This window comes from Phaenicophaeus curvirostris, chromosome 18, assembly GCF_032191515.1.
Source record: "Phaenicophaeus curvirostris isolate KB17595 chromosome 18, BPBGC_Pcur_1.0, whole genome shotgun sequence".
NCBI lineage: Eukaryota > Metazoa > Chordata > Aves > Cuculiformes > Cuculidae > Phaenicophaeus > Phaenicophaeus curvirostris.
In genome coordinates this window covers 9,270,764-9,291,619 of record NC_091409.1, presented here as the reverse complement: position 1 = coordinate 9,291,619, position 20,856 = coordinate 9,270,764, and the positions used below count along the sequence as shown (strand labels likewise).

General features: G+C 53.3%; 2 protein-coding genes across 3 annotated transcripts in view; one reads left to right on the top strand and one right to left on the bottom strand.

The window, feature by feature from the left end:
- The window catches only part of CDH22 (cadherin 22), a 76,355-nt gene extending 61,161 nt beyond the window's left edge, over positions 1–15,194 (top strand). The window contains exons 9-12 of one of the 2 annotated variants that reach the window (XM_069871892.1): positions 3,618–3,739; positions 4,047–4,164; positions 12,491–12,742; positions 14,604–15,194. In XM_069871892.1, coding sequence (XP_069727993.1) covers positions 3,618–3,739; positions 4,047–4,164; positions 12,491–12,742; positions 14,604–15,142 — 1,031 coding nt within the window. In that variant the 3' untranslated portion in view covers positions 15,143–15,194. The remainder of the gene's footprint in view (positions 1–3,617; positions 3,740–4,046; positions 4,165–12,490; positions 12,743–14,603) is intronic. The other variant, XM_069871893.1, reaches the window with a different exon arrangement.
- Positions 15,195–15,256: 62 nt separating this feature from the next.
- Positions 15,257–20,856, bottom strand: part of SLC12A5 (solute carrier family 12 member 5) — a 93,918-nt gene continuing 88,318 nt past the window's right edge. Inside the window, exon 24 of the mRNA XM_069871889.1 lies at positions 15,257–15,547. Coding sequence (XP_069727990.1) covers positions 15,466–15,547 — 82 coding nt within the window. The 3' untranslated portion in view covers positions 15,257–15,465. The remainder of the gene's footprint in view (positions 15,548–20,856) is intronic.

The following is a 20,856-nucleotide window of genomic DNA, read 5'->3' as shown; positions in this document are numbered from 1 at the left end:
CAAAATGAAGAGTGCTTCATTTTTAAGTTTGTGTAAGGGCTTGGAGGGATAAGGACTGGATCCCGGTGCAGCCGTAACCATGGAAGCCCTCCTTTCCTGCTGTCCAGGGGTGGCTGAGCACCTCGGCAATCTCTTCCCATTGCTGTGAGCTTCTGCTGCAGAGCTTTCAGTGATGGAGTGCAGTTGTCCGGAGCTGCCTGAGGTCAGTTCAGGAGGCAGGTGGCTGCTGGGAAGAGGGCAAGTTTTGGGCATTTTTCATCTGAATGTTTAAGATGAGAACAGTGCCTGCTTCCAATTACTTATTAAGAAAAAGTATTTTGGGATGTGGCTGAAGATTGAGCTGGAGCACTTGAGTCTCTGCCTCAGTGTCACCAAGCAGCAGGACCTAGCTTTCTTCTGGCCCAAAGGCAGGGGTGTTGCCTCTCACTGCTCATCTTGTGCTGTGCTGTGCTGTTTGCAGCGTCTGCACCATCCTCAACGTTGCAGTGTGGAAGCGATGGGCAGGACTCTGTCCTCCACCCCTGCCACACTCCAGTGTCTTGAAAATAATTCAGCCCATGCTGGCAAAGGTGGCTGCCAGTCACCAGCCCGGAGCTCCCGCACTGCACTGCTGTGCTTCCAGTGTCTCCCCCTTGTTCTCTGTGTTTTCCATGTCTCTTCCTCAGTCTTTTCAGATTAATAGCATTCCAGCTCCTGGAGGAAATGCAAAAAACTGGCATGTTTAATTTTAATTTAGGAAAGCATTTAGGTAGCAGCATAGTTTCCTTGCTGTTGTCAATCAGGTTTTCTCAAGGCTGACATCAATTAGTTTAAAAATATTGAATGTAATTTTGCCTGACACAACATATTGCAGCCACTGCAAAATATAATTTATTTTAGAAGAAGAAATAATTAAACTAATTTGCATGTCAGTCAGCTGAGCTGGAATACAGAGGAGAGATGCTGCAAAGGAAGATGAGGGTTTTTTTTTTCCCCTTCTCTCATTGCTCTCAGCCTGGCACGTGCAGCCCTGCCCAGGTGCTGCTTGGCAGCAAGCACATTTCTGTGCCTTCCCACAGACCTCACCCACCCAGCCTGCTCTTCTGGCACTGGGCTGTGCCTGCTGAGCATTTACTCTGGCTGGAGCGTGCGCAGGGGTACGTGCATACATTTCTGCATCTATGTTAGTAGAGGGAGCGTAGGACAGAGCTCTTGGCCTTGCAGATGCAAAGTCTGCAGTGGTTAAGCACATCATGCCCTTCATCACAGATGGAATCCAACAATCTTACTCGCACTTGTGACCAAATTCAGTTTATGCCACACAAGTTACAGAAAACATATTTGTGAGATGGTTTGGAGATTTTTTTTCTACCCATAAACCCAGGTGCTGGCTCAGAGGAGGAAGGAGTTTGATTGAGAAAGCATTTGAGGAACCTTCAAATGGATCATGGTACAGCCAAAATAAAAAGCAGCTGATGTGTGCCTTGCTGGAAAAGTAGACAGCGAGGATGCAATGGTTGCATGTCTAACCTTGACGTTCTGGGAGATGTTAGATGTTAAACCTATCTCTGAGCAAGGAGTACGTGTGAGCCTCAGGCTTCAAGCAGTTTTGGAAGGGGCAGAAGGAGAGCTTATTTATGACAGGGTACATTTAGAAAGGACAACAGTGCTTTAAGCTGGGCTCAGGGGAGTGGAGTGTTAGTTATGGCTCTGGCAGAGGGGTCGGCACAGGTCCTTGACACTATGCTGGGGTGCGTGGATGACACCACTGGTGTGCACAGCATAAAACACTCGCTGCTGCTTGCTGATGCTGTGGAAGAGGACAGACTGATGCTTCTGCCCAGCTCTAAATATGCTGACTGCATCCCTCCTGATGAGTCTGTGAGAGGTGTTCTTGAAGGGAAGCTGCCGTGCTTGGGCTCACCCAGGTGTCCGATTTCCCACAAAACCTCTGTAGCACCATGGAATGCACCATGCCAGGAGGTCCTGCAGAGAGGTTGGCAGCACTGGGATTGGCTCCTGCTTGCAGCAAGCTCCAACACCATGGCGCATCAGAGGAGGAACCGCTTCTCCAGATGGCAGTTAAGAAGGGAAAGAGATTGGGTCCTGATCCCTTCCCTTCTCTTTCTGCCATTCCTCCTCTTTCTCTTGGCAGTGCCTGCAGGGCAGTGCCAACTTGCTTCAGAGCTGAGCAGTGAGGATGGCTGTCTTCCTGCAGGTGGGGAGGAAGGGTGATGAGATGCTGACATCCTCCTTCTTGCAGGGGTTGAACCCTTTTTTCTGCTGGCTGTTTGTGGCCCCGGTGGGCGTCAGGCACCCCCCTGCACCTCCTCTGGGCTGCCTTCCCACCCCACTGCCTCCCCCTCCTTCTCTCCCTGAAAGCAATTGCAGTTTATTTCACTGCACCAACATGCCTTTTAAAATAACACGTCGTTCCAGGCTTTTAGTCACGACTTCTGCCTCCCTCCCCTGAAAACAACCATCTAATCACCAGAGCAGCTGGTCTGGGTGAGAAGGAGTGATAACGTGAGAATAGGGTGAAGGCAGCTCTGGGGAGGGGGCTTAGGTTCCCGGCTAATTATGGAGCGGCGTTAAATCTCCTTTCCCCTGGGTCCTCCCTCACCTGATCTGCAGGGGCCAGCATTAATTTTATAGACAAACAGGCAGCAGCACTCCTGCCTGAGCAAGCAGAGAGGCATCGGGTCTGTCACAGTTGCAACCTCTGGGTAAAACAAAGGAGATGGAGTACGAGAGAGTTCTCATTTCTGGAAGTGCACAAAGTGCTTCAGAAAGCATTAGGCCCTCCAGAGTGATTTATAATCCTATAGTGAGGGCTCAGTATATGTTTGTGGCACATGCCTTGGGGTAGCGCAGCACTGCAGTCAGTGGAGCTATAAATGCAGTCTCCCACGAGCGGAGGTGAGCCCAGAGCAGCACGATCGGCTGGGAGGGGAGCAGCCTGCGAGCCCCCCAGTACTGCTGCCTGCCTGACGCGTAGGCTGGAGGGGGTGAAGGGGCTGCCCTAGATCCTACTGTGTGGCCACGCTGTGCCAGCTGGCAGCGCAAAAACCCGTGTCAGTGTGCAAGGCTCTGGTCCTAGGGCAGGGCCTTGTGTCTTGACAGGGAACATTCAACCCTGAATCACCTGCGTGTGGTGGAGATGCATGGCACCGCCCTGTGCTCTTAGTTGATACTGGCTGTTTCAGGTCCCAGCTCTGCTCACTTGCCTCTCGGGTGCTGCTGCCAGCCCCTGGGGTGTAAGGCTCAGGATACAAGTCAGGGTGGGACATTCTCATGTCTGAATTTGGTTGTCTCCTCTTGTTGCTGTCTGGCACAGATGCTCGTTAGTAGTGACTGACCCTTATTGTGGGGCCTTGTTTGGGGCTGTTCTACCTCTTCCAGGGATAGAACAGGCCAACAGCAGCATTTCGGGAGTCCTTGGTACGCAGCCCAGCAGTTTGTGTCATTATTGGAAGATGGTTGTGGTGAGGCTGAGTGATGCTCTGCAGGCACCTCTGGCCCATAGACAGAGTGTGCTGGCAGCACATCCTCTGGATGGACAGACACAAGAAGGGTTTGCTCCCTGCTAGTAGTAGATGGTGTTTCCTGCTGAAGCTCTGCTTCTTTTTTTATTTCAGATAATCATTCACAGGTGTCAAGAGCCTCTCTCCGTATCCGTATCCTGGATGTGAATGATAATCCACCTGAGCTTGCCACTCCCTATGAAGCTGCTGTGTGTGAGGATGCCAAGCCAGGACAGGTAGCGGGTGTTCCTAGCCCTTCTCCTGGGTCTCCGCTGGCTCATGGAGTGGTTGCATGCTGCCGGCAGTGCTTTGGACTAGTGCCATCCTGCCCGGCCTTCTCCTTCTCCCTAAATGTCTTCCCATGCAGCTGTTGTCATGCTGGAGCCACTTTGCTGGTGTCCTAAGCCTGTTCATGGGGGCAAAGGCTTGTTCTTTGCTGTGGCTGAAGCTACTAATGTTTGGCTGGGCAGGACCTTGCAAGTGGGACCTGTGGGAGGGGCTGCAGAGGCAGCACTGGTTCTCACCTCTGCTTTCTCCCCATAGCTGATCCAGACAATAAGCGTTGTGGACCGTGATGAACCTCAGAGCGGCCATCGCTTCTACTTTGCATTGGCACCTGAAGCCAGCAACAACCACCATTTTTCTCTGCTGGATATTAAGGGTAAGACCAGCCGCACCCTTCCCTGTTCTGCAGCCTCCATGCTGGGCGGCACAGCTGGGAGGGAGACGGGGCTGTGAGCGCATGGTCCATTTGTGCCAGATGGAGCTCAGGATGCTCTTGGCACCCTGCAAGGCTCCTTGCCAGCCTGAAGTGGTGGGGCTGGTCTGCTAGGAGTTTGGATTTCCTCAAGGAGGCTTTGCCAGCTTTTTCTCTGCTGCAAACAAGTCCAAAGCTCCACTTCTGCTTCAGTGTTTTCTGGGCTCTCAGACCCTTTTTTGATGCAAAATCTCCTGTAGACCAGGAGATGATGTGGCTTTACAGATGAACACATTCCCATTTTGAGCATGATGATTTGTCCCTCTCCAAGGCAAATCCTGGAACATGGGTCATCCTGGGGCCACTGTGTGGGTGGGCAGCCCCTGTGTCCCTGACAAACAGGAGCAGCTCAGGAGTCCTGGGAGGCAGTGGGGCTGTGCAGCAGCCAGCCCTTGGCTGTTGTGGATTATCTGGGGTGCAGCCAGCAGAGCCCAATTCTTCATTAGGTGATGGCTTAAGAGCGCAATTCCTCTTCATTTCCTGAGGCTCATCCTGTTATTTGAGCAACACAGCTGGGCAGGGCTGGTCCGTTCCTCTGGGAAGCTCTGGGGTTCTTTGCACATCTGAGCTGTGCAGCTCCCAGTGACTTACTTGGTCCCCGCCTGCTGCTGTAACCAGCAGGATGTGATGCAGGTTTTGCTGGCTGAGCCAGGGCTGCTATTTGGCTTTGCAAACTGCAAGGCCCGGCTGCGTTTCTGTGGATGATAGCAATCCAGAAAGGTAGTTATCAGGCTGCTTTCTATTTTTGACTGGTGTTTCAGGTGAATTTAGGTGCTGATTGCAGCAGTAAGTACAGCAGGGACCCTTGGAGGTACTGGCATCTTCTCCAGCCCAAGTAAATGTGCTTACTTGTCAAAGGGGCCAGCCCAGATAGAAGCCAGCGGACCGTGTTGAAATGCTTCTTTGGTTTTGGTGTCTTTAAAAAAAAATTTTCTTCTGTTTTTGCGGCATCATCTGTCAAAAATCTGAATTAGTTCGTTCTGAGCTGACATAAGGTGCTGCTTGCTCAGTTTGGTTCAGCATTATTAGAGGTGGTCAAAGTGGAAGAAAGAGCTTCAGGTATATTTATAGAAGGACTGATATTGCTTTGTGTCCTAAAAAGTGTGGCTGTCCCTGACCTGATTCTCCCCCTCCCGCACACACAGGGTAGGTCTTAAAAAGAACTTAGCTTCTTATCATGTAAGCAAACTTTAATCTTCTCGAAAACCTCGCCCCAGCCCAGCAATTAACTCCATTCACTTTCTCTGAAGGGCCTTATGAAAATGTGCTTGAGCATGCTGAGACGTACCCCAGTGTCTCTCCCTACCAAGACCCCTCCAGAAGCTCAGAGGGGACCGGGGCCGCAGTCACTGCTCTGAGCTGGGATGTTTGCCATGGCTGGGTTGCCATCCTAGAGCTGTCCCTGTGGCTCTGTCTGTCAGGAGGGACCTGGCTGGGGTGGCTCGAGCTCTTTGGGGGCTGCTTTGCTGCCCGGTGCTGTGAGAGGGTTGGTCCCCGTTCCTGCAGCCGATCTTCACCTGCAGAATCCCGAGAGCTGGTGGTTCAGGAAGGCTCAGGACACAGGCTCACATGCTGCTGTCTCCTCCAGAACTGCTGCTCTCTTGAACGGGGCGAGGCTCTCATTGCATGGGGTAATCCTTCGTGCTAAATGATGCCACTAACTTTGCATGTGGTGCAACACTGCATAAAATGAGTAAAAGCTGGCATCACCTCCTGCCTTCTGTTCTCGAGAAAACAAATGCTGTCGCTGCAGGGTTATTCCCGGTGTGTTTGGAGACTCTCCCAACTGCCAAGCGATGCTGTCTTCAACAGCAACTGCAGGCAGCTGCCGGTGCAGATGGAGGCACCCTTCATTTTTAAGGGGTGTGTGTTTTAGCATCATCTCCCTTTGATTCCCTCTCAACCGCCTGTTGAGTATGCTGGGTTCTTTCACCTTCACCCCTGCTCTTGCAGATTCCCTTTCTGCGTCCTCCTTTGTCTAGCCCTTGCCTCTCTCTCGTGCGTTCACCCCTAGCACTTCTCTACTCCTCCGTATAACTATCAGTGGTGACAAACTGCTACCACCGGCCCATCTGTTTCTTTGTACAAATTTGTAGCCAGTTTTGAGACATGATTTATAAATATTGCTTTTGCAGCCAAGGAGTGACACTGATGGATGTCAGCACAGATGGATTCACTGAGCTCTTGCTTAAATCCCTCTTCTTTCTTTTGCTTTGCACCTACTTCCCTCGGCTCCTGCAAGGCAGTAGAAAGGCACCTCGGGAGGCTGACGTGCCCTCAGCACGGCAGGGACCAGCATCTGCTTGGGGGGGCTGGCTACTCAGGTAGGCTCCTCCTGAAATGGTCAGGGTTGGAAGGAACCTCTGGAGATCATGCAGTCCAACCCCCAGCTAAAGCAGGGTCAAAACTGATCCTGTAGGAGGCTGGAAAAGCAGGAGGAGCAGAAGCCAGTGAAACATTTAAGTGCAGAGCCCTGTTGCCCAGGTGGGAGCAGAGCCAGGCTGGGTAGCGCAGGACGGCATGCTGAATGCTGGCATGGTTCTTCCAGGGCTCCTTGCAGGTAGTGTGGAAGAAGCCTGCGGGGGTTTTAGGGAAAGCCCAGGGTAGCTGATGGGGCAGCGTGTCCATCGGACAAAGAGCCTGTGGAGTACCTGCTGGTGAGTGGGCATCTGGCAGTGCTCACAGGGCAGATCTGCTGCTGCCACGATACAGTCACAACGCTGCCGCCTGCCCAGACCCTGCTGGGTCAGGCCCCACTGCAGCCAGAACCCCACAGATTGGGGTCCAAAGTGCCTACATTTGACACCCACAGCCGTGTTTGGCAGCTCCCAGTGGCACATAGAGCTCTCTTGGCATCCGATCAGAGATACATGAGTAAAAGGTGACTTGCAGTAGCTGAATTATAGCTGGTTTTCAGAGGTCAGGCTCTTAGAAGCAGTGCTGTTTCCTACTGGTATCTCTCTTTCCTTGGTTTTGCTTTGTCCGAGGGGTGCTCAAGCACTTCCTAATTCATCAGACAAGGAATAGATGTCATGTGGCAACAATGACCCTAGTCCAGAAGGAAGACACTCAGCAAACGATGTGAGATACAAGAAGAAGAGTCGAAATTGGAAAAACTGACCTTACCCAGGTCCAACTGGTGATATTCTAAAGGCATTCACCATCCTCTGCCTCCAAACTCCCCTCTGCTGGGTCTTTCTGGCCTGAGAAAATTGATTACAGAAGGATCAAAGGCGATTAAAGCCTGAAATAATCTTCTCCAAGAAATGCTAATTGTGTTGGAAGGGATGGCAGAAAGCATCCAAGCCCAGCAACCTGGAAGGGGCGATAGATAATATGCAGCGACACATGGAGCTACTGACTCCAGAGCTCGAGGGCTCGGCAAGCAGATGTCTGAACTCTCTGCAGGTCTCATTAAGAGCACGTAATGGGTGATAGAAGATCTGAAAACTGTAACAATCAAAAGCAAAATGTTAGGATTTGAGGATTGCCTCAGGGTAGAGTAGAGGAAGCCTCTTCCAGGCCTGCAGGGATTCCAGTCTCCCACGAGCAGCGCAGGTGCTGATCTGGCAGGTCTGAAAAAGTGCATCCAATCTCCGAGGGGGCTGAGCAAAGGGTAAATGAGTAACAGTGGTGCCGTGGCCGAGCACCAGGGAGCTTGGGAGAAGGAAGGGGCAAAGGGGAAAAATCAGATTCTTATCCTACCAGCTGCACTCACCTGGGGCTGAAGGAGGCTCAGCTCCTTCTGGGGAGCGTGCTGGGGCAGCGGGCAGCTCCAGCAGCAGCGTGGGCCTGGCCAGGAGACCTGGAGCCTCCCCAGAGCTGGCATACCTGGGCACCAGAGCTGCCAGAGCAGCAGCCAGAGAAGGGGAAGGCAGACACTCGTGGGAACATGGGAGAGGGCAGGGGTATTGAAACCCAAGCTGGAGGTAGCTTGCTCTCTTCTGATCCCGGCACTGTCTGAGACAGAGTTATGAGAAGGATTGGTTTGTTCTGGCTTTGAAGCTGCCAAGAGCATCTTTGGAGGGGGAGTCTGAGAGACTTAATTATTCCTAGTAATGTTACACTGCCACTAGAGTATATTGTGTGCCTAAACTCCCCTCTTGCAGCAGTTTTGATGGGCCCCTGCACATTTGTCTCATGCTGTTTTCTGCCTTGTCTGGTGACTTGTTCCTCAAGCAGGTGGAGGTGCCATCTTCTGTCTGCCACACAAGGTGATATGGTGGGACATAGGATAATGTCCCTGTGTGGTCAGGGGGAAGGTGGCTGTAGAAACTTGTCATAGATACATCAGTTTGTATACCAAGGTGGTAATGACAGTAAATGGTTTGGCCAGGTCCTTCAGAGAACACGTGGCACAATTTTCAGAGTGACATGAGTGTAGCACAAAGCACAACCTTGTGTGGACTGGCCAGGAGGACAGGAGTGTGGAAATCTAACCTCATCTGCGCAGGAAAGCTGTGGATTAATGCCTGCTCACATTTCAGTACCGCCTGCTGGAAGACGCTGCTTTTCAACCTCATGACCCAAAAACTGGACTTAGCAGAAAGCTTAGCAGAAAGCTGCTGCAGAGGAAGAGATGAAGAGGCTGCAAGCCCAGGCCTGCGCGTCTCCACTTAGCAATGACTCCCGCTGTGCTGATACAAACAAACCTATGGCGAGGCACAATATCCTGAGGCAGCTACCTTGGGTCGGCAGTGTGGGGGTGCAGTTTCCAGGATACATTTTTGCAGACCTAGGCAAAATTTTCCTCACTTCTATGGTCAAATAGACTCTGTTGCATGGCAGCAGCACTGCGCTTTCTGGAGCATCTTGGAAGGGAACGCAGAAGTTTCCAAGTAACAGGGTTGTAAACATTCCACAGAAGACGGTTGCTGGGGAGCCGTGGGCAGCTGGGGAGGAAGCTAATGCTATCTCAGTGCCTGGTCTCTGCCAGGCTGGGGTCTGACTGCCCAGCCTTAGTGAGCAGTGTTGTAGGTATAGATGTGAACTTCTTGAGGATCTCCCCCCTGTAGGGAGTGCTTGTGTCACCTTGTTCAAGAGAGAAAATGTAGTTTCATGATGTTTGAAATAGCATTTTGTAGTTCTCTCTTCCTTAGCACTAAGTCTTGGGTTAAACAGTCACACCTCAGCCCCTTTCTGGGCTGTTTCTCGAAGCAGAGCTGTCTGTCTTGCTGCCGATATATTTAAAGTACTGGCTGCTTTATTTTGACTTTGTGGGTTCAGCAGTGGAAATATTTCTCCTTCTCCCGCTCAGAGGTCTAGGGACTCAGCAGATGTCTGAGCAGTCTCAGCTGAGCTGAGGTTAGTGGCTGCCTTTGCCCCTTGCACATCTATTTCCCCTTGATTTCTAGAGTCTGTTTCTAAAAATACAGTGTGCCTTGTGGCAGGTCCTCCTCCTGCACAGCAGCTGACTGTAAAGAGAAGGGAGTCACCAGCCTTCTGCTACATTTCTGGAGAGGTGAGGAGCTGGTGCTGTGCCTTCATTTATGCAGCACTAAAGGGGTGTTCGTCCAGGCAGCTGAGAGACCTCCCATTTCATCAGATCTGGGCCAGAGACTGGCTGAGCAGCATGTGGAGGTACAGGGCTGTGTGCACAGGGATCCTCTGAGGCAGGATCTGATCAGGTGCACAGGCTGGTTACTTGGCTGGTGTGAGGTGGGCTGAAGGCCAGAGCCTTACTTGGTTGCAGCAAATGGGTCTGTCCCATTTGTCCTGTGACTTCATCTCCACTGAATCTGGATGCCTGAGGCTTCTTTTTAGCTGGGCCAGTTAGGAGTTAGTCGTGGCCTCTTGCTGAGACAGTGCATTAATGTTATTTATACCTCCCTGCTATCTGCTGCAAGCTGAGGGCTGACACCAAATAAGATCTTGTTACCTCTGTGCAAATTGTAAGCGTAACAGTATTGTTTTCCCTAGCTTGTCCTTGGTAGGCAACATCTTCTCAGTAGACTTTCTGCCACTTGCTTCAGCCTCCCTGCCATCTGCGGGGCTGATGCTCCACTGCTCCTCCTTGCAGCTCCGTGCTGGGGCCACGTGCTGCTCCAGGAGCCACAGCTGCGGTGGTGAGATCAGGACCGGGTGGCTGCCCAGGTAGAGGGGTGGTAGTCCCTGCCTCGAGTACAGTGAAGCCAGGCAACATGTATGGGGCAGAAAGATTGTGCTGTCTGCTGTGGGCTGTCGTCTCCCAGGGCTGGTGACATAGCGGCACTCGGATCACATCAGACTGGGGAAGCGTGGGTCAGTGCTGGGCACTGCAGCCTTCCAGGTGGAGAGCTGGCACTGCAGGCCATATCTCCGTTCTGAAGCAAACTGGCCCCTGATAGACTCATACAAGCATTTATCTTATTGCTGCCTTCTGCTCTTGAGGATATTGCCTGCCTGAAGTCTGCTGCTGCAAGCAGGGATGAATGAGGTTACCTGGAAAATTCCCTTAATGGATAAAAGATGCTACATCCAAAGGAAGAGCTTTTCTAGTGACCCGCAGCACAGTTCCATATTCATAAATAAGATCTGGGTTGGAATATCACCCTTGCGATATTCAGTGCACCTTCTAAATGTCGGCTGGTGTGGTTTTCTCTCTGGTGTTCTTGCCTTTTCCACATTGAGCTCTTCAAGGCAGACCTGTACTTTCAGGTGAATTGGAAGAGAGGAGTTTCTCTCTGTTTCCTTTATGCTGGAATCCCAGCTCTCCCCAGCTAGAGTGCCAGAAGCTCTTCACTTCCCAGCACAGCTGTATTCTGACAACACAAAAAAACTGTGGAGGGCCGAGTTCAGGAACGTGATGAAGCAGTGACTGGTATGAACGCTGTGACAGCTGAGCACTGTTCTGGGCACAAGCCCCTGCACTGCTCCCTCTGGGCCCAGGCAGCCCATCTTCCTCACTCTTGCTGCACCCAGCCATGCTCAGCTCTGGCATGGGTTGGATGGGCTTCTCCTCTGCACCTGCACATCAGCACAGCGGGCGAGGATCACCCAGCTCTTCCTCTTCCAGACTGCCAAGGAGCTGAGATGAGGCTTGCACTTGGTCTTTGTGGGGTTGGATGCAGTGGTCCTGCGGGCAGGTCATCTGTGCCTTTGCTGTTTGTATTCCCATGTGCCTGGAGATCGTCTCTGCCTGCAGCTTGGGGTGTGCCTGCCTCCTGCTCTTGGCTCGCTTCCCGTCCCCACTGGGTCCCACGTGTTCCCATGCATCACCCGATCCATATAGCAGTTTCCGTGGTGGCAGGCAGCCCAAGAGCCAGTATTAGAATTAGAATAGATGTCTTTTCCAATCGAAGAGCTGATTGATACAGAAAGGGGCTAGTCTGGCATAAATCAGGCTCAATGAGGAGAGAGTCTGTAGGCAGCAGCACCTTGCTGCAAGGGGGCCAGTCTACATTTTATTAGGCAAAGACTGCAGACAGTCGTCAGCAACTTTTGACATCTGGCCGCAATTGTGCAGCTACTGTTCAATCCCTTCCTGCCTGCTCTGCTGCTGGTAGCAAGCAGCACACATGAGCAGGGAGCTGAGTTGATTTCCAGTCCCTGTTCCTACCCTCCCTGCTCCAGGCCGCCTGTGCACAACTGCTGCTTGGGTTCATCGCTGGCGTTGGAGGCCCTGAAGGAGCCCATGAAGTGGCTGTGTTAATGGGATTGTAATGGGTTATGCTATGCTGGCTGAGCTCCTGAAACAGCAGGGTTGGAGCAGACGGAGAAGAGGATGTCTGTCTGGCTGGGAGGCTTGGAAGGAGCTCTGCCTGTTCCTTGAGAAGTTACAAAAGATCCTAGGGATATTTGACCCTCCAGCTGAGGAAGGACCCTTGAACCGTGGTGCTTGGGTTTGGAAGCAGTAACTGCTCTTGCAGAGTCAGTGCCATCTGCAGACACCATGTGCTGTTGCTCCCATGTCAGGTTTGCTGTGCCCTGGGCACTCAGCGGGTGAGATGCTGGGCTGACTCGAGGCACCTGGTGAAGCAGCGTGTGCTGGAGTGGAGCGGGCTGCCTCCGGGTGCTCAGGTTGCTGAGGGGCTGCAGTGCAGGGGAGCTATGAGCTTGCTCCCTGCTCCCCTGTGATGGAGAAGAGGGAGACCCTGTCCTCTGTTTGGGCGTTTGCTGGAGTTGGTGCACAGACAGCTGCTGTGTGAGCGGTAGCAGCCCACTAGCACCCCGAGTGTTAATCTCGAGTGTGGGAGAGCTCATGGTTGTGCTGTGGGAATGACTTTGCTGTGGGTTTACCTGTTCCCTGCAGACAACACAGCTGCGGTGCACACACAAAGAGTGGGCTTCAATCGCCAGGAGCAGGATGTGTACTTGCTCCCCATTTTGGTGGTGGACAGTGGCCCCCCAGCCCTCAGCAGCACGGGAACTCTGACCATCCGCATCTGTGGCTGTGACAGCAACGGGGCCATCCAGTCTTGCAACAGCACAGCCTACGTTGTATCCGCTACGCTGAGCCCCGGTGCCCTCATTGCGCTGCTGGTGTGCGTCCTCATTCTGGTCGGTGAGTGCTTGCCTGTCCTATGATCTCCTCTCCCGTCCTATTCCCTCTCCTCTCTATCCAGCATCATATGAACTAGCACAGATGGCTGCTGTGGGCATGGGGCAGGTTCCTCTGCTGCCTCTCTCCTTGCTGGTAGCTGCAGTGTGGTGCCAGGAAGTCCCCTGCCAGCAGGGAAGCTACCGTGTTTGCCCCAGGTCCTGCTGAGCTTAGCGGGGCAGCCAGAGCAGGGCTCCCTTGGCACAGGCAAGGTGGGCTGCTGCCTAGAGGAGGCTGGAGAGTTTCTGGTTTCCTCCGTGACTCCCTAGGCAGGAATCATAGAATCAGAATAACCAGGTTGGAAGAGACCCACTGGATCATCGAGTCCAACCATTCCTATCAAACACTAAACCATGCCCTTCAGTGCCTCATCCACCCGTGCCTTAAACACCTCCAGGGAAGGTGACTCAACCCCCTCCCTGGGCAGCCTGTTCCAGTGCACAATGACCCTTTCTGTGAAAAATATTTTCCTAATGTCCAGCCTGAACCTCCCCTGGTGGAGCTTGAGGCCATTCCCTCTCATCCTGTCCCCTGTTGCTTGGGAGAAGAGCCCAGCTACCTCCTCTCCGCAACCTCCTTTCAGGTAGTTGGAGAGAGCAATGAGGTCTCCCCTCAGCCTCCTCTTCTCCAGGCTAAACACCCCCAGCTCTCTCAGCCGTTCCTCATAAGGCCTGTTCTCCAGCCCCCTCACCAGCTTTGTTGCTCTTCTCTGGACTCGAGCAGAGAGCCGCTGACAGGTGCTGTGCCGTGCTCACATGCAGGCATCCTGCAGCAGCCACGGCCTGTGTGCACCCCAGCGTGGTGGCCAAGGGCAGCAGGTATGGGGCACACAATTGTGCTCTTACTTCGGAGCACAAAGAGGGTCGGTGTTGGAGCATGCGTGAGCGTGTGGGTTGGCCGTGGAGCTGGGATCCACACATACCAGAGCATTGCCCAGGTCGGGACCAGCACCCTGAGAATGCTGCCACTGACAGATTGGTATGAGCTGGTGCTGGGCTGCCAGGGCACAGGGCGACGGGGAGGGGTGTGTGTGGGAAGGGGCTCAGAGAGTGGTGGTGTGATGTCCTCAGGTTTAGCCTACGGCAACTGATGGACACTGCTGCTGAAAGTCCTCCGGCATCACTGCTGGCTCACAGCTGGCTCTGAGGGCTGTGTGGACATCTGTGGGAGCCAGCCCTTGTTCAGTGAAAGCTTCTCTCCTTGGCACATCGCTGCTCCCCGTCTCGTGCCATGTCTCTGTTTAGAAAACCCTTTCCCACAGGGTGCACTTTACACTGGTTTCATTTTCCAGTGCAGCGCAAACAAATTTCTGCCTAATTGCCCAAACGAATAAAGTGCACATCGGTGCTTTAAAGGTGATGGGATGAATGGATGATGATCCAGGACGCAGCTGCGGCTCATTGCTCAGGCTCTGTGCCATCTGCTCCACATTCACCCTCCCAACATTTGGCTGCTGCTGTGATTCATGCACCCCCTTTTCCTACTCATCTTCTCCAGCATCCATCCGTTTGTCTGTCCAGCCATGTGTTTATCCATCTGTCTGTCCCTCCTGCCTCAGTGGTTGTTCAGCATGGGAAAGGAAACTCCTGGTCTGCACTGGAGCCCAGGCAAGCCCCTCTCCCAGCCAGTAACACAGCACAGCTGCTACCTGATGTGCCTGGCTGGTTGGAACCAGCTGGCATGCCGGTGGTCTCGGCTGCAGGGCTCCCCGTGCTGGAGGGTGCTCTGTGCCTCCGCTCACTGCTGCCAAGCACGGGCACTCGCTCTGTGGGAGTGCGGCTTCCTCAAGCCCCTGCGCCTGTCTGACTGTCTCTTTCTTTCCCAGTGCTCGTCCTTCTGATCCTCACGCTGAAGCGACACCATAAGAGCCATCTGACGTCTGAGGATGATGAAGACATGAGGGACAATGTCATCAAATACAACGACGAAGGCGGGGGCGAGCAGGACACCGAGGCCTATGACATGTCAGCCCTGCGCAGCCTCTACGACTTCAGCGAGATTAAAGGTGGTGATGGAAGCGGGGGACCAGGAGAGGGGGGCCTGAGCGGAAACCTGGCCTCTGAGCTCCACACCCTCCCGCAGTGGGTGCAGAGCCCAGACCTGGACTTCTCTGTGTTCAGAGACTATATCTGCAGGAAGGTGGAGCAGGCAGACGAGGACCTCTCTGTGCCGCCCTATGACTCCTTCCAGACCTATGCCTTTGAGGGCTCAGACTCCCCTGTGCCCTCGCTGAGCTCCCTCAATACCTGGTCCAGTGGCTCGGAGCAGGACTTCTCCTACTTGGGAGGCTGGGGGCCGCGCTTCCGGCAGCTGGCAGCACTTTATGCCGGGCGCAGGGGCGAGGAGGACAACGAGGAGTCCTAGTCATCCTGCCAACTCCTGGTGAGGCTCCCGACACCTCCTGGACCGAGGCTCTGTGCTGCAAGGTGACAGCGTGGGCCTGCGCTGGGCTCTGTGGGTGCCAGAGAGGGGCTGCGCTGAGCGAGGGGCTGCCGGGCGAGCGCTGCTCCATAGCATCTCCTCTTTGGGGCCTCTCCACCCAGACGGAGGCTGGAGCACCCAAAGAAGCTGCTGCGGCTGGCATAATCTCCTTCATATCCGTCTCCATTAAAGCACTACACATTAATTTAAGAAAATATAATTCAAGAGAGTTTGGAGGGGTTTTTTTTCCCCCCACAAATTATCATTTAAATAGATCTGTTCAGTGAGCCCGGTTCAGGAGAGGAAGAGCAAACCGGGAGCCTTTTGTTGTCTAAATTGTTTTTGTCACTCCAGTCAGAGGATTTGAAGAGCTTTGATTTCTTTTAGAGTTTTCCTTGCAGAGGGAAACAAGCTTTTAACTTCTGTTCAGCTTTTTCCCCTGTGCTAGCTTTATGGAGTCCTCTCTGCTCCCCAGCTCCTGGCAGCACCTGGCTGCTGCCGTGTCAGAGGGACTGTGCTGTGCTGGCTGCAGGCTTGGGGTCACGTCCTGCACGGAGCGGCTGCTGCACTAGAGCTCATTTCAAAACACACTTTGCTTCTAAGCTGCAATTGCTTTGCCTCTCAGTTCTTAGACCTTTCCTGTGGTTATTGAAGATGCTTGAGACTTGAGGGGGCTTTCCCTCCCTGCACAGCAGATGTGGTGTGCGAGGTCCTGGTGTGCCCCACGGCTCTGGTGATGGGTGGGGACGTCCCACCCACTGCCAAGGCACAGAGCAGCCAGTGTTGCTAGGGGCACTGCCAGGGATGCAGAGCAGTGGTCCCCAGGTTGGCTCTGGGGACATTGGCACACCTGGTTCTTCTGTGGTGGGAGAGAGCTGTGTTCCTACTAGAGGACCATGCTGTAGGGCATGAGAGAACCCCGAGCTTCTGGTCTGAACGGATAAATCCTGCCTACACCCAGATGATAGCCAAGTATCACCATTGGCAATAGAACAGCCATCCCCAGAACATGTGTGTGAGGCCAGATCCTGCTGGCAGTGCTGTGTGGCCGAGCTGGTTGCTGTGGGCTGAGCAGTGGGTGTGACACCCCGGTATACCTTGTGCGTCCTCGGCATGGTGCCCTGCACAAGACCTGCACAAGCTCCCTCAGCAGGGCTGTCTTTGCACAAAGTCCACAGTTCTAAGAGGAAGGTCTGTAGGGAGCCAGCAGGATGTGGCATTGCTCCTCGGGCTGCAGGTGATGCCGAAGGAAAGTGCTCAGTGCCCTGCGCCTTTCCAGCCCTGCTGACTTCCCCCAAGGTAAATTGAGCAGTGCTTTGAGCAATGCCCTCTGGCAGTTTCTCAGTCCAAACTGGGTCATGCAGCTCCTTGTCTGTTCACGTTGGAAAAAAAAAAGTCAATTATATCATTGATAGGTAACTGATAAGGTCTCACAAAGTCTGTCACATCCTGGGCTTGTCATTGGGTTTGTCCTTTTAGTTCAGCCACAGACGGTGTTTTCTATTCTTGGAGAAGGTTTAAATGTAAATGTACAAGCATGCTCATTTTTTACTGTTTTGCTTTCCCGGCTGTTAGTATTGGTCCTTTGGCTGCAGGCAAGACCTGACAGTGGAGATGAGCAAGACACATCTTTGCCACGGCTCCTGCACTTAGCTGCTCCTGACCTCAGCTGCCACGGTCGCCCACACAGGAACCACAGCTTGGCTTTCACACTGGGACTGGGAGCTGTTCACGTCTCAGGGTTACTCTGGTCCCCGCTCTCACAGAGGTGGCAGGTGCCCTGCTGCCAGCACTTGTGCCCCAGCGTGCTGCTGGTTCACTGTGACAATTCTAGGGAGGCAGTGGGACCCACGGGCTGCTTTGCGCTGGCCCTCGAGTGCTGGGTCTGGCCACGCCACCTCAGGCAGGTGATGCCCCAAACCCTGGAGCAGGAGAATGGAGAAACCCCTCTTTTTCCTCAGGAACATGTTTGTGTTTTCTCCCCGAGCTGAAGAGCTGTGCCCACACCCCTGCAGAGCTGGCCCTTCTTCACAGCATCACTAGGTTGGAAAAGACCCCCAGGATCGTTGAGTCCAACCATTCCTATTCTTCTACCAAAAGTGTTGTGCAATAGCAGGGCTCTGTCCGTAGGAGATGGGGTCTGACAGGATACGTGTTTAGCAACCCTCCCACTGGGTTTCTTTCCATCCCTGACCAGCCAGTCCTCCCCAATACGCATGTATGCACTCTTGCGTTTTAATTTCTATCCCACGTGTAAATATGGGAGGAGCGCGGTGCCGAGCAAGCCGGCCGCTCTGCACAGCACTGCCCTGCACTCCCTGTCCACCCGCACTCGGCAGGAGGAGCTGGCAGCTGCCACAGTGTCTAACGGAGTCACTTTGGTTTCCTACCCAAATGAAATTAGGAGGTTGATGTCCTCACCCTTGTTATTTTTTCAAGGTCTTTCTAGGACCTGGAAATAAATTATTTCCTTGTAGTCTAGCCTGAGCCTTATTTGCTTATTTCGTCTTGTTTTGTTTCCTTACATTGCATTGCCAACTTGGTCCCATCAGCGAAGAAATGACACTCTAGCCTGACCACAGATAAATCAATTGCTGTTGGTTTTCTTGGTAGTCAGGGACTGGGGAATGAGCAATGCATTAATGGCAAACGAGTGTGAATGTCCCTGGGCTCTAGCAGCCTTGTCAGGGCGCGTCGCTGCGGATGCTGTGGCACCAGCGGATGTCGTCACGCTACGGAGGACTGGATGTGGCTCACAGCTGCTGCTCAGCACATGGAGAGGGGGCTGTGCTCTAAATTCTGTAGTGGCATCACTTTAGGTCAGCAGATAGCACAGGTAGAATTTAAACCTCTCCATAAAGTGACAGTCATTTAAATAGCATCTTGCAGTCCTCACTGAAACAGGCTTATTGATCCCTGAGGTCTTTTAAGCATTTCCGTATCCTTCACCATCCCTGTGCCTCCACACCCCTTCTACTCCCTTGATCATTCACTAAATGTTATGGAGGAAGCATCTGGTGACCTTTGATGACGGCAGTTAGAGCGATGCTGTAACAGAAAGGAGGAGTCTTGAGGCTGGAGGGTTTTTCAGATGCACAAGGTGTGCTGCTAGGCCTTGACGTAAGCACTGTTTTCCTTTTCACAGCTGAAGCGAGCGCCTCTATAGCTGCCAGCCTTGAGGAGCCCTTTTTGCGAGCATTATCAAGTGCCCCCACACAGTGAGCGTGTCAGCAGTGCCCTCGCAGCAGGATGCTCAGCTGTCCTGGACACACTGGGCAGTTGCTGTTTGCAGAGAGCTACTGATGTTTGCTCTGTGTTTGCACCCCAGGTTTTCAGCCCAGGTCTTTAGCAACAAGAGCTGTGGCGTTCCAGCTGCAGCCAGTGCAGGGATGTGCTCTCTTGGAATCCTGCCGTCCAACTTGAGGCACCAAAATGAGCAGCCCAGCTACCCCAGGACTCTGGGGATCGGGTGGGCTGGATTGTTTCCGATACTCCCTGTTGACTGAGGAAGCACCTGCAGTTGCTGTGCTCCTGACCAAGGAGGTAACAAGTGCTGAGGATCAAGTGTGATGAGCTTCAGCTGTGCAGAAGGATTTGCTGCCTCACGCTGTGGAGGAATTCAGAGAGCTCAAAGCAACAAATTGCCAGCCAGAACCAAACTCTTCACTACAAAAGAGGAGGATTATTGAGAGCTCTGATTGCAGAAGCATCTGTGAAGATGTTTTAAGAGCTCCGTGGCCCCTCAACACAGCCTCTTCTAAGGAAATTTTCCTGTAGCAACTTCTCTCTTTCCTCGGGCTCTTTCCAAGGCAGAGCTAGGGCCGGTTGGAAAGGAGAAAAGGAGGTGGGTCCAGGGACCAGACAATCTCAGATCCAGAGGCTGAGCTGGCCGGCTGGACAAACCTGGAGGCGGCTCTGCTGGTGAGCGTGGAGTGAAAAGATGCTTCTTGCAGGTCTGTTTTCTCACATCAGAGACAGCCCCAGGGGTGTGGAGCTGGCAGCATCATGGGCCAAGGCCTCCCAGCTTGTTAACGATACCTTGCCTGTTTGGAGAGGGGCAGTGGGCGCACTGGGCAGAGCAGGCGTGTGGAGGTAACTGCTGTGTGTGTGGAAGGGCAGTGGTGGTGGTCGGAACCTGGCCAAGTTGTGCCCTGCATGGTGATACCTGCAGCTTTGGGTGTTCCTTTGCCTGAAGGAAGCCTGCTGCAGCCACCTGCTTTGCAGGTCAGAGCAGAGCGGCTCCAGTGGAGCTGCATTGTCTAGTGGTTTTGCCAGGGCAGCTGCTCGCTGGGTGTCCTGGCTTCTGTGATGCTCCACATCCTTCCACAGGGCTCCAGGCCCCTCCGTGCAAGTCGCCTTCTCACCACTCCCTCTGCGGTTAAGGCATGACCTTCACCGCGCATCTGATGGCAGAGGACAGTGGCATTTGCTGCTATTGCATCCTGAATGAGTCCTGCAAGGCTGTTGCCCCTGTGCTGCGACGGCAGCTGGATCCTGCAGCTCCGCTCCCAGCCCCGGCACTGAGACGCCGCAGCGGTCACCTCTAGCGGCTTCGCTCCAAGCCAGGGATTGCTCCAGAAGGTAAGGTGTTCAAGCCTCCTCCAGAGAGTTATTTACATGAGATGGATGTGATCCACTGGGATCATTAAAGGGAAATGAAAAAAGGGTAGTGATATCTGAACCCCCAAGTGAAAAATACATCTCTGGTAACTGAGTGCAGGCACGGCCTTGTAAACCTCCACCTCCCACTCACGCTGGTAATGTGCTGCTCAGGAAGGTGATCGCGTTTCCCCATAACCTCTGAGGAAGCTGCGCTGTCACCAGAAAGCTGCCTTCTTTACCCACCTCTGCCACAGCTAATATCACAGCTCCCTCCATCCTTCCATTTATCAAGCCGTTGAGCTTCCTTTAAAGCCGGTATCAGTGACTCGCTGCTCAGCATAATCTCCATTGTGCATATCTGCTCTTTGTGCTCGGTGCAAAGACGGCAGCTGGGTCTCGTTGGAGGTTTCTTGCTGTGCTCCAGTTTTTGCACTTTCCTTGTAGTAGCTCTGCTGCCTCCCAGCCCATCCCAGGAGTGTTTCCAGCATCCTGGAGGTGACCTAGGCTCATGGTCTGCAGCAGCAGGTAATCACAGAATCACAGAATAACCAGGTTGGAAGAGACCCACCGGATCATCGAGTCCAACCATTCCTATCAAACACTAAACCATATCCCTCAGCACCTCGTCCACCCGTGCCTTAAACACCTCCAGGGAAGGTGACTCAACCCCTTCCCTGGGCAGCCTGTTCCAGTGCCCAATGACCCTTTCTGTAAAGAATTTTTTCCTAATGTCCAGCCTAAATCTCCCCTGGCTTGCTTGCAAGGCAGGTGCGAGTTTTCAGGCAGCTTTCACATCTGCACTGCCACAGCCAGACAAGTCAGAAAGGCTTTCTCCGAGCCTTATCACCCTTTTCTGCATCAGCATGGATTTAATGACTGTCCCTCAAATTCTTAGGGAAAGACTTTGGGCTTTACAAAGCTGGATCCAGCACAGGCAGGCAGAGTCTGGGCTATGCAGCCATCGTACCAACAGAGAGAAGCCAGACACGGGGATGCTGCACAGCAATCGCGCAGCCCCAGCCGTACAGAGGGTCGAGCCCTCCCTCACCTCTGCC